Source organism: Glandiceps talaboti, chromosome 21, assembly GCF_964340395.1.
Source record: "Glandiceps talaboti chromosome 21, keGlaTala1.1, whole genome shotgun sequence".
Taxonomy (NCBI): Eukaryota; Metazoa; Hemichordata; class Enteropneusta; family Spengelidae; genus Glandiceps; species Glandiceps talaboti.
In genome coordinates, this window is record NC_135569.1 from 18,252,231 (window position 1) to 18,266,392 (window position 14,162).

At 33.8% G+C, this 14,162-nt stretch overlaps 1 protein-coding gene across 2 annotated transcripts in view; it reads left to right on the forward strand.

Annotated features, from left to right (window-relative positions):
- LOC144451390 (zinc finger matrin-type protein 3-like) overlaps window positions 1–13,139 on the forward strand; it is a 139,440-nt gene extending 126,301 nt beyond the window's left edge. For both annotated transcript variants that reach the window (XM_078142218.1, XM_078142219.1), the window contains exons 3-4: window positions 6,580–6,770; window positions 9,030–13,139. In XM_078142218.1, coding sequence (XP_077998344.1) covers window positions 6,580–6,770; window positions 9,030–9,301 — 463 coding nt within the window. In that variant the 3' untranslated portion in view covers window positions 9,302–13,139. The remainder of the gene's footprint in view (window positions 1–6,579; window positions 6,771–9,029) is intronic.
- Window positions 13,140–14,162: the final 1,023 nt, after the last annotated feature.

Sequence of the window (14,162 nt, forward strand, 5' to 3'; positions counted from 1 at the left end):
AACATAGCCTAAATTACCTCAGTAGGTTTACTAGTGGTTAGCTGTCAACATAGCCTAAATTACCACAGTAGGTTTACTAGTGGTTAGCTGTCAACATAGCCTAAATTACCACAGTAGGTTTACTAGTGGTTAGCTGTCAACATAGCCTAAATTACCACAGTAGGTTTACTAGTGGTTAGCTGTCAACATAGCCTAAATTACCACAGTAGGTTTACTAGTGGTTAGCTGTCAACATAGCCTAAATTACCTCAGTAGGTTTACTAGTGATTAGCTGTCAACATAGCCTAAATTACCACAGTAGGTTTACTAGTGGTTAGCTGTCAACATAGCCTAAATTACCACAGTAGGTTTACTAGTGGTTAGCTGTCAACATAGCCTAAATTACCTCTGTAGGTTTACTAGTGGTTAGCTGTCAACATAGCTTAAATTACCACAATAGGTTTACTAGTGGTTAGCTGTCAACATAGCTTACATTACCACAGTAGGTTTACTAGTGGTTAGCTGTCAACATAGCTTACATTACCACAGTAGGTTTACTAGTGGTTAGCTGTCAACATAGCTTACATTACCACAGTAGGTTTACTAGTGGTTAGCTGTCAACATAGCTTACATTACCACAGTAGGTTTACTAGTGGTTAGCTGTCAACATAGCTTAAATTACCACAGTAGGTTTACTAGTGGTTGGCTGTCAACATAGCTTAAATTACCACAGTAGGTTTACTAGTGGTTAGCTGTCAACATAGCCTAAATTACCACAGTAGGTTTACTAGTGGTTAGCTGTCAACATAGTTTACATTACCACAGTAGGTTTACTAGTGGTTATAAGCTGTCAACATAGCTTACATTACCACAGTAGGTTTACTTGTGATTAGCTGTCAACATAGCTTACATTACCGCAGTAGGTTTACTAGTGGTTAGCTGTCAACATAGCCTAAATTACCTCTGTAGGTTTACTAGTGGTTAGCTGTCAACATAGCTTACATTACCACAGTAGGTTTACTAGTGGTTAGCTGTCAACATAGTTTACATTACCACAGTAGGTTTACTAGTGATTAGCTGTCAACATAGCCTAAATTACCACAGTAGGTTTACTAGTGGTTAGCTGTCAACATAGTTTACATTACCACAGTAGGTTTACTAGTGGTTAGCTGTCAACATAGCTTACATTACCACAGTAGGTTTACTAGTGGTTGGCTGTCAACATAGCTTAAATTACCACAGTAGGTTTACTAGTGGTTAGCTGTCAACATAGTTTACATTACCACAGTAGGTTTACTAGTGATTAGCTGTCAACATAGCTTACATTACCACAGTAGATTTACTAGTGGTTGGCTGTCACAAGAGTTCATATGACTCTATCTGGTTTTGTAATCTGTGTTACTGCCTTTGGTTGTGTCAGAAGTCAGTAGAAATATAAATGATAATCAGGTTGGTACACAAGTACAGTGTGTGTAAGTGCTACAATTACATACCTGTCTAATACCTCCCTTGAGGTTAATACTAGTTATTACTTTATACAAAATTCAAAGTACTTTGTGTAGGCTATCAGAATTCAATCATTTTTAAATCATCCTTATTAAACAAACATATGAAAAGACATTTCTATAATACTTCTGAAAACAGCACAGCTATGAATTTCTATTTGCATGACAGTCAAGTGATTATCTGAATTCTGTAAGCAGTATAATGGCTTAACATTTCAAGTGTAAAGGGAAACTCTCTAGTTATTTAAGGGCAAATTAGTTATTTCAAGTATGACTCACTTCAATTAAATTCAATTCTATTCATGACTTTATTTCTCTTTGGATTCACCCAAACTTACTATTTACGTGAAAAAATGTACACAACTGATGACTAAAACGCATATATACATACAAAAATGTACATAACTGATGACTAAAACACATATATACATACAAAAATGTACATAACTGATGACTAAAACACATATATACATACAAAAATGTACATAACTGATGACTAAAACACATATATACATACAAAAATGTACACAACTGATGACTAAAACACATATATACATACAAAAATGTACATAACTGATGACTAAAACACATATATACATACAAAAATGTACATAACTGATGACTAAAACACATTACATACAAAAATGTACATAACTGATGACTAAAACACATATATACATACAAAAATGTACACAACTGATGACTAAAACACATATATACATACAAAAATGTACACAACTGATGACTAAAACACATATATACATACAAAAATGTACATAACTGATGACTAAAACACATATATACATACAAAAATGTACACAACTGATGACTAAAACACATATATACATACAAAAATGTACATAACTGATGACTAAAACACATATATACATACAAAAATGTACACAACTGATGACTAAAACACATATATACATACAAAAATGTACATAACTGATGACTAAAACACATATATACATACAAAAATGTACATAACTGATGACTAAAACACATATATACATACAAAAATGTACACAACTGATGACTAAAACACTTTATATACATACAAAAATGTACATAACTGATGACTAAAACACATATATACATACAAAAATGTATATAACTGATGACTAAAACACTTTATATACATACAAAAATGTACACAACTGATGACTAAAACACATATATACATACAAAAATGTACATAACTGATGACTAAAACACTTTATATCCATACAAAAATGTACACAACTGATGACTAAAACACATATATATACATACAAAAAGAAACACAATTTGAATCAGAATGTAACTACAGGAAAATAATACATTTGATATATTAAAGCTTTACTTGTAGTGTATACCCTCACCATCGAATACAATGGATTTAAAGGTCAAGAATATATTGGACTTTGTACAACAGTATAGTATAGTCGTGTGGCATGGACAACTGCACAATACTTTTTGTACTGTAACATTACATGGAAAGTGTTATTACATGTACATGACATTGATTACTGTTCTGTGTGTACATTACATGGAAAGTGTTATTACATGTACATGACATTGATTACTGTTCTGTGTGTACATTACATGGAAAGTGTTATTACATGTACATGACATTGATTACTGTTCTGTGTGTACATTACATGGAAAGTGTTATTACATGTACATGACATTGATTACTGTTCTGTGTGTACATTACATGGAAAGTGTTATTACATGTACATGACATTGATTACTGTTCTGTGTGTACATTACATGGAAAGTGTTATTACATGTACATGACATTGATTACTGTTCTGTGTGTACATTACATGGAAAGTGTTATTACATGTACATGACATTGATTACTGTTCTGTGTGTACATTACATGGAAAGTGTTATTACATGTACATGACATTGATTACTGTTCTGTGTGTACATTACATGGAAAGTGATGTTACATGTACATGACATTGATTACTGTTCTGTGTGTACATTACATGGAAAGTGTTATTACATGTACATGACATTGATTACTGTTCTGTGTGTACATTACATGGAAAGTGTTATTACATGTACATGACATTGATTACTGTTCTGTGTGTACATTACATGGAAAGTGTTATTACATGTACATGACATTGATTACTGTTCTGTGTGTACATTACATGGAAAGTGTTATTACATGTACATGACATTGATTACTGTTCTGTGTGTACATTACATGGAAAGTGATGTTACATTATTGTATGCATTGATTACTGTTGTGTACATTACATGGAAAGTGTTGTATGCATTGATCACAATTCTGTTAAAATAATTAAGTGATTAGTATTTGGACAGATTATTGCTAGTCTAGGAATAATATATAAACAGTAAACACTTAATCTTAATTGTTGAAAGATCTCTCTATCCGAGTTCTTTGAAAGATTGGTATGTAGTGGTGTTTCGAATTCCCTTTTTTTCAGTATCATAAATTTGAATGTCACATTGCACTATTTTGAAACACTTTACACTGTGGTATTCATTGATATAGGATGCTAGGGGTAAGGTATCCCAGATGAATGCAGTAATTAGATATCCTTACTAGATATAAGTCTACAATCACCTATGGGACATAATTAAGATAGTATGTGTCATTATAAGTTGGAGATTAGATTTAAATTACATTTATAACCCTCAGTGTCACAATTATGCTATTTTCTGGATGACAGATGAGAAAACTCAAAATAGATATTATTAAATCTTTAGCTATGTAAATTAACTTTGGCTAATATCAGTAATATAAAAGACATGTCATAAACATTGTAGAACAACCAAATCATAGAAAACGTTTTCAGCCTGAATACGGCTGAACGATACTGAGTGATATTAAAACTCCAGACTTTTGATGTGTAGGTTGCATACATTAAAGACAGGGCCTCAGAACGTGGTAGGTTTTGAGGTACTGGTTGTAATATATAACTATTATCCACCTTTAGTGGTAGGTTTTGAGGTACTGGTTGTCACTGTCATGATAATCTTTTAATTAACTTGCATAGTTTTAACAGTTTTACTCTTGTCTCATGTCGGTAGTTTTGGTATTGTCTTGTATGGATTGTAGATTGTTCGTTCTGAGCGACATCGCAACATTTTCCTAGTGTTTTTTTTTTTAAATGATGCACAATGGCAATAAATATATTATTATTATTATTATTATTATTATTATTAATATATAACTATTATCCACCTTTAGTGGTAGGTTTTGAGATACTGGTTGTAATATATAACTATTATCCACCTTTAGTGGTACGTTTTGAGGTACTGGTTGTAATATATAACTATTATCCACTCAAGTTGGATCCACAACTAGTACCTCAAAACCTACCACTCAAGGTGGACAGTTATATATTACAACCAGTACCTCAAAAACCTACCACTAAAGATGGATAATAGTTAATATATATTACAACCATTACCTCAAAACCTACCAACCATCCATGCATGCATGTGATCAGCCTCATGAATACTTGTTTTGAAATTCATTCTCCAAGCAGTCAGATAATGCTGTCCACTGCCTCAGAGTCACGCTATCAAGCAGTCAGATAATGCTGTCCACTGCCTCAGAGTCACGCTATCAAGCAGTCAGATAATGCTGTCCACTGCCTCAGAGTCACGCTATCAGGCAGTCAGATAATGCTGTCCACTGCCTCAGAGTCACGCTATCAAGCAGTCAGATAATGCTGTCCACTGCCTCAGAGTCACGCTATCAAGCAGTCAGATAATGTTGTCCACTGCCTCAGAGTCACACTATCAAGCAGTCAGATAATGCTGTCCACTGCCTCAGAGTCACGCTATCGAGCAGTCAGATAATGCTGTCCACTGCCTCAGAGTCACGCTATCAAGCAGTCAGATAATGCTGTCCACTGCCTCAGAGTCACACTATCAAGCAGTCAGATAATGTTGTCCACTGCCTCAGAGTCACACTATCAAGCAGTCAGATAATGCTGTCCACTGCCTCAGAGTCACGCTATCAAGCAGTCAGATAATGCTGTCCACTGCCTCAGAGTCACACTATCAGGCAGTCAGATAATGCTGTCCACTGCCTCAGAGTCACGCTATCAAGCAGTCAGATAATGCTGTCCACTGCCTCAGAGTCACGCTATCAGGCAGTCAGATAATGCTGTCCACTGCCTCAGAGTCACGCTATCAAGCAGTCAGATAATGCTGTCCACTGCCTCAGAGTCACGCTATCAATCATGTCAATTTCCCTGTCCTGATTTATTTATATTCACTGATTAGATTTATTATTTTTATAAGTTAGATATAAAAAATTTACTCAGAATTATGATTAAACATAAAAAGGCAAATTTATTCATGTGAAAATTTGATAAATCATTCTTGTGTGATATTATTTTGGAGACTCTGAGAAATAATGCAATCTATCTTTGTCATAGTTTACTTCATTTTTACTCTAGGGAAATCAGTTGATAAAGTGATAGACAACTAAACTAGGTGACCAACCTAGCAGCTTGTTGCTCTTTCAATAATTGGGTTGTTGCTAGGATACAAGTAGATTGCTTCATCATTTGTAAATAGATATATAGCACACTAGTGTAATTTCTGTGGTAAATTCCCCATTAGAGTTTAACAAGTTTATTGTTATACATGTGTACATGTAAATGTTTTTAACTTCTAACGTTATTGACTCAAAAATATGAAATTATTAGATGAGAAGATACCAGTGATGGGTTATGTTTAAACATTTGGAGTTTTATAATATGATGTAATAATTGTAGAGTGTGACCCAACATCCATATTTTTATGATATTGTTTGATTATGAATGTCTCTTTTGTGTCATTATTATATAAAATTACCCTCACTTTGTGTGCAGATATTAAAAGAAAATGAAAACTCATTATTTGAGATTGTAAATGTTACCTGTCTTAAGGTTTGTGTAAGTTTATCCCCCCCCCCCCCCCTGGGCGAAGCCTGATGGGGGCTGCTACGTTGGGTTCTGTTCATCTGTCCATTTATCCTAATTCATCATACTAGTGGTTAGTGTGTATAAATTATCTGTCAAAGCACTCTGTTCAGATTATAATAACAAATGAATATATTTTCCTTTGTTTCCAGGGCAACAAAGAAACTGTTATGTTTTGTTTGTAATGTGACTCTGAACTCGGAAGCACAGTTGGAAAGTCACATAAAGAGTTACAAACATCAACAGAAAGTTTTACAAGAGAAGAGAGGAACGAAGGCCTTACAAGGAAGATGGGGGTCAACAAATGGTGCTAGCCCTCATTCCATACATCCACCTACCAATGGTAAGTACTACATTCCATACATCTGCCTACCAATGGTAAGTACTACATTCTATTCCATACATCCACCTACCAATGGTAAGTATTACATTCTATTCCATACATCCACCTACCAATGGTAAGTACTACATTCTATTCCATACATCCACCTACCAATGGTAAGTACTACATTCCATACATCCACCTACCAATGGTAAGTATTACATTCCATACATCCACCTACCAATGGTAAGTATTACATTCCATACATCCACCTACCAATGGTAAGTACTACATTCCATACATCTGCCTACCAATGGTAAGTACTACATTCTATTCCATACATCCACCTACCAATGGTAAGTACTACATTCTATTCCATACATCCACCTACCAATGGTAAGTACTACATTCCATACATCTGCCTACCAATGGTAAGTACTACATTCCATACATCCTACCTACCAATGGTAAGTACTACATTCCATACATCCACCTACCAATGGTAAGTACTACATTCCATACATCCACCTACCAATGGTAAGTACTACATTCCATACATCCACCTACCAATGGTAAGTACTACATTCCATACATCCACCTACCAATGGTAAAACAAACAAGAAAATGACATGTTGAAAATATTAAGCTGAAAACCTTTATAAAAGATGTTATTTTGTGTAATTTAATGTAACATTGTGACCTTTCCGGTGATCTTTACCAAATTAAGGCCTTACAGACAGTTATATCATCATAGTTTGTCTCTTGTCTGTCATCCCATTGTGGATAGATAAGTAGCTCATCACTCTCTCCAGATGGATTAAGACAAATTCTTCCTTCTAATGCATCTAAGGCTTAGCTAACTAATCGAGTCTTCCTGTCCAGAAACCTTTGTATCTAGCAGGTAATGCAAACAGATAGCATGGCATCTTGCTGAAAGTTTGAAATGAAAATGAATGTTATATTAAAACTGGAGAATTAAAGTCTGAATAATTTAGAAAAGTGTCTATCGTCCGAGGCAGATAGGGTTCATGAGACATTATGATGGACTGAACTGACAATGTGTATTACAGTCGTTAGATTTTTAAAATCTGGACACATCAAAAAAGAGCCCTTTGATAAAGAAAAGGTGTTCTGAGAAATATGCCAAAGTGACAGCCCTTTCTATATTCCTTACTTGCATATTCATGACTTATTACCTAGAGAAAATACCATTTAAGAGTCATGAGTATTAGTTGTTCATCTAATACATATTTATGTCTGCCATAAGGTAACAGTATGAAATGTGCATCTTGTAAAGGACACATACAAAATACAATATCAATTAAACAATTTTATTATCATGTATTTCCAAACTCATCACTTCACAATTCTTATTTTATTATAATTCAGAGTAGCTTGTGTTTTAATAGAGTTCGATAATCAACACCCCAGTTTAAAATTGTTGCCCCCAAAATTAATTTTGCCCTTTTAGATCGTAATCTATACTCTCATTTGTATAAGGTAGACCATTTCATGAACTGGGCAAAGTTACATGCACATTTCATGAATTGGGCAGTTTCACGGATTGGGTGTAACATATACACCTACAAATACATGTTTGTTTGTTTGTTTGTTTGTTAGTAACCATAGTAACCAGGGACACAAGCTTGATTAGTGTTGCTATTTCTTGATCTCTTTTGCCATATAGATTCTGTATAAATTATGTGTCTAATAATTTTATTATATTGATGAATAAATATTATTATTAGACTAAAATTCTACAATTTGACATAGTTTATAGAGTATGATATATAATAATTTTAAAGAATTTAGACCAAGATTCTAAAATTTAACATAATTTATAAAAAAAAAATTAGACTAAAATTCTAAAATTAAAAAATTTATAATGATTTGGACTAGTATTCTACACATACCTATTACTTTCAATTTTAGAATAGATGGGGTTGGTAGATTTTTTATTCTATTTTCTATCATTCTTTTTTCATATGTGAGTGTCTAGTTCAGGTAGTTATATTTTCTGTTTTTTCTATATGGTCTCTGTGTTATTGGTTTCTTCTCATCAGATGTACAGTCATTACAGATTTTTAAGTTGATGTCAGTTTCATCATCCACTATTTCTTGCAAGATTTCACAATTTACATGATTTTATTCTTTTTTTCTCGAATATGTAAAAAAAAGTTGAGGGTCAGCATGAAAAACTAGGTGAGGTCAAGTAACCAAAACCAAACAATTTTTTTGAGGCCTTTAATATTTGAAATCTATTTTTGTCTTAATTTCTAGGTACTGGAAATGGCATACCAGTTGGAATTCGTATTGTACCACAAAACACACTTCCAAATCAACATGGTATTTTTACAAGCCTGTCGCCACCCCCAGCAAAGAAAGCCCCACCAAGACCAAAGGACCTAGCTATGGTGATGACACCAAGTGGAAAGTTTTACTGTGCATGCTGTGATCTTATGCTAAATTCAGAAGTACAATACAGACAACATCTACAGAGCAAGAAACATCGTGCCAAACATGTTTCCTACAAGAAACCAGAGATTTTATAATATATTCTGATAGAGAGCATCTTTTTGGCACTGGTATTTCTGGACTTGTCCAATTACTAAGGATTTTCATATTTTTTGACAGAAATTGACTGTCCGGTTACTATTGAGTCTTATGTTACGATTGAAAACTTTTAACATAATTAATGTATAGAAGGTGTTATTTACCCACTGTGGAGTCACAGAACAAAAGAGGATCTTGTGATTGGATGAACAAAAATGTTGAAAAAACAGTTTCCTTTTCACTGATAAACAGTGAAAAGGAAACTGTTTTTTTCAGATAAGATTTTGTTTCAAAAAATAATTTCATGAATGTGTGATGATTGGCTGCATTGACCTTTGACCTCCAAAAGAGAAAGGTGGTGACCATGGAAAGATAGAGAAGTGTATTAAGTTGAATAGTGTATACCAACTGATAATTGTCACTGCTTGATTACAGATTAATGACTTTCTGTGACTAAATGTAGACTACAAAGAAAAGTTTCTATCTGAAAAATTATTGTCTGAAATATTTCTTCAGTTTGGTTTTACAAATTGTTTAGATAAATGATGTAGTCCTTTTGAAAGACTAGAGAAGGAACATTTTACAAGGCATTTTAACTATTACTTTATGTGGACAGTCAGGTAAATAAGTAGGCTTACACTTATTGATATATTTAGTTTACTATGGTTTGGTTTCTGAAAAGGCTTAGTACAATATAATTGGAAATATTGTCATGTTGGGATGTCATTATATCATTTTAACAAAAATGTTGTTTTGCACTCAGAAAGGAGAGAGAACTTCAGAAGAAAGAATGATTAATCTAGTTTGGTTTTAAAATGGAACAATTTCCAAGTAATTCTCATAACCTGATACAGCATTGTACACCTAGATGGGTCATAAAAATTAATGATTTCTTGGTTGCTGCCATGACTTCCACTATATATATGTATAACTCTAGGCATGTGAGAATAAGTCAACCTTCTTGTTCTATTTTGACCCTCTACCATGAAGTAAAATAATATTACAGGTACTGAGTAGTATCATTGTAGATATTGTTGGCAGGAATTGATTATGACTAGAATGGCATACATACATGTAATTGAAGGATAGATTCAGTGCACTGTAGTACAGTGTTAATGAAATTCATACATCTACTCTCTGATATCTGCACCTGCTACACATTGCAATCAACCCATACATACCATTGCATTATGGGTCAAACTAGCCTGCATATCATGTGACTGTAACTTGGGGCAACAACAATTTTGTTCTTTGTTTCTCAATAATACTAATTTCAAATTCCAAATCTTGCAAATGACTGAAATGCAATGAATATAAAGTTGTAAAAATGTCTATGTTACCTCTTACTACATTTGTACCAATAGCAAATGTTTTTTCAACGACCACTAATTATGTACCAATACTAAGTTTTTTCAACTAACACTAATTATGTAACTATGTCCTTCTGTTTCCATTCATTTATGATGTTAGATTTTGAATATGTTGAAAACACAGAGTAAAAAGAAACATCAAAATCATTTAATGCAGATCAAGCATCATACTTGATATCCTCCCCGTGAATCATTTATTGTAATAGCAAAAACTGAAGGAAAATTGCTCTTCTGTCAACCTTAACCCTTTTGACCCTCATTTCCTAGTAGAGTGGAACATGCTGTGCTTACTAATTAGTTGATATCAGAATACTGGGTTGGATGGGTTTATAAGGTGATGTCTATATGATGTGCTGGCTTTAATAACAAGTGAGACTATATTTGCCTACATGCTATCCTAATAGGGTTGGATGGGTTTATAAGGTGATGTCTATATGATGTGCTGGCTTTAATAACAAGTGAGACTATATTTGCCTGCATGCTATCCTAATAGGGTTGGGTGGGTTTATAAGGTGATGTCTATATGATGTGCTAGTTTTAATAACAAGTGACACTATATTTGCCTACATGCTATCCTTTGGGGTATGGTTTTCAGTCCTGTTGGTCTATTTTGACATTGGTCACATTCATTTTCTATATTTCAATGTGAAAGTTTCCACTTTACTCTAGCTTCTTTATAATACCTGACATTCCTGAATCACTATTCTATAAATGAATCTTGACAATTAAGGACATCTGCACAGACTTATCATAACAGGAATCAACTTTGGATTTATCAATATTATACAGTCATTAAATTTATTGATGGTACAGGTCTACTTCAAGATGAGTGATATGTGTAACACACTAATGCTGATAGCTGACAGCTGACCACAGCTCCTCCAGGACAGACCACAGCTAACCCCACAGCTTAACCACAGCTAACAGTAAATAGACAGTAACTATGCATTCTTATTACTGTACATCAGTGGTGGGGCTAAGTCTTGTCAAGTTAAAACAGACAGACAAAATGAAACCATAATTGTGGCATACATGTATTAAAAGTAGTCTGTAATGGAAGTTAAGATGTGATTAACCTTTGTCTCACAGTTTACTAACTTAAAGGTTAATTTGCATATTATATCTCATCTTGTTACTTATTTAGATATAGTACTATTATTAACAATTAAAATATGTGTACCATAGACGCAAGTGCTTCATACCATAAAAGAATGGTTGAATCAAGGCAAGAGCCATGCAGTGTTTATTTTGCTGCACTTCTTCCATTGTGTTACAGTCACTATCTGGTTACCAATATGACAACAAAACTGCCAGCAATCTACTTTGTGCCACAATTCTAGTTTTAGATTTTTGTCTCTCTTGTTCTTATCCTACCACAATCACCGTTGTATGATTGGTCCAATCTACAACCTCAGTAGCTATAACCACAGTGATTGTTGTACGCTTGGTCCAATCTACAACCTTTGTAGCTATAACCACAGTGACTGTTGTATGCTTGGTCCAATCTACAACCTTTGTAGCTATAACCACAGTGATTGTTGTATGCTTGGTCCAATCTACAACCTTTGTAGCTATAACCACAGTGACTGTTGTATGCTTGGTCCAATCTACAACCTTTGTAGCTATAACCACAGTGACTGTTGTATGATTGGTCCAATCTACAACCTCAGTAGCTATAACCACAGTGACTGTTGTATGATTGGTCCAATCTACAACCTCAGTAGCTATAACATGTATGATGTTATTAAGTTTGTACCAATTGTAGTAACTGAATAGTACATATTACATTGACTGAACTCAATATTCTGTACTTATGTAGAATGTGTGTGCAAAATAAATTATTTACACTTTTACTTTTACTTTGTGCAAGAAACTCTAACATTATCTCAGTTGAAATCTAGACAAAGAAATTAGTGAACTATATGTCAAATTGTTGTCAAATGTAGCCATTCATTAATTTTAAAATACAATGTAGCCACTCATTAATTTAACTATACAGGAAAATCAAACATTCTTGATTTCCTTGTAAACCAGACTGTGAAACCCCAAAGTTCTTTGATTATTTCAAAAGCTTAAGGACCAGGAATAAGCTTTGATATGTCAAAGTTTAGCAAGATATGAAGAGCTTTGTAGACTAGACACATTCTACCATAAAGACACTTATCTATCAAGTATATATTATGCATGCCAAGGGTATACAGTCAAAAAGCTAAACAAATAAAATGAAAACCCACCGTTATTTAAAGGTAATTTAATTTGAACAGACATAAAACTGGAAAGCTATTTATAACTTTGATAATTAGTGTTTGTATTTTTTGACAATTTGTTCAAATTTTGAACTTTGGTCCAGTCTAAGATTATTGTTGTGTAAATATTGTCGTTAAGGTTTTTTTTGTCCTTTTCTTTTAAAGCTGATCATTACTATTATCTTAAGTTAATTCAAAGAAAGCATTATTTTGAAGATGAAAGTGGATTTGAGAAGACTATTTCAGATATTATGAAGTGTATTAACATTTCCAAACCTGAGTAAAGAAAACATTTGAAATGAAATGAGAGTTCTGTTTATTATTGTCCATTGAGACTAATATTAGATAAGATTGGTGTGATGTGATAAAGAAATGCTTTGCTAGTTGGTGATTGGCTAATTCCTGCCAACACACAAGTAGGAAAACACTAACAGTTCAGTTTCACCTAGAATTGGATAAACCCACTTTTATATTGCAGTCATGTTATCAGTTGTAAGTATGATTGCATCAATTAGAAAATGTCCATTTGTGATTGGCTGATCCCGGGCTATCTCCATTTGTGATTGGCTGATCCCGGCTATCTCCATTTGTGATTGGCTGATCCCGGGCTATCTCCATTTGTGATTGGCTGATCCCGGGCTATCTCCATTTGTGATTGGCTGATCCCGTGCTATCTCCATTTGTGATTGGCCGATCTGCCAAGACAGATTCAATTAATCCATGTGAGGAAGCTACTGGCACAGTGAGTAGATTTGAAATGTAGTAAGAATTTGCTTGTTTTCTTGCCGACACTTCATTAACAGGAAAAGTCCAGTCAGGCTTATTTCTGACTTTCATATTCTTGACAATTCATGTATTGACTTAAATATGATTTTGATGATTAAATAGCAGTTTGGAACCTTGGAATCTTGTTCTAAAATAAATACTGAATGTACAACAGTGAAATGGTGATGTATATTGTGAAATAACAACATGGATTACAGTTTAATAGGCAAGTGGATAAACTTTCAAAAAGTCCCCAGCAATAAAGATACTGCCCATACCAACAGTAAAATAACACACAAAGTATTCAGTTGTGCTACAATGCCATTGGCGCCATTCTTTTGTTCAATTTGGCTTGTGCATGGTATATTGTAAATACAACACATTTTTACTCAGAAATGACTCAGCTTAGAGTCTTAGAAATGACTCAGCCTAGAGTCTTAGAAATGACTCGGCCTAGAGTCTCAGAAATGACTCGGCCT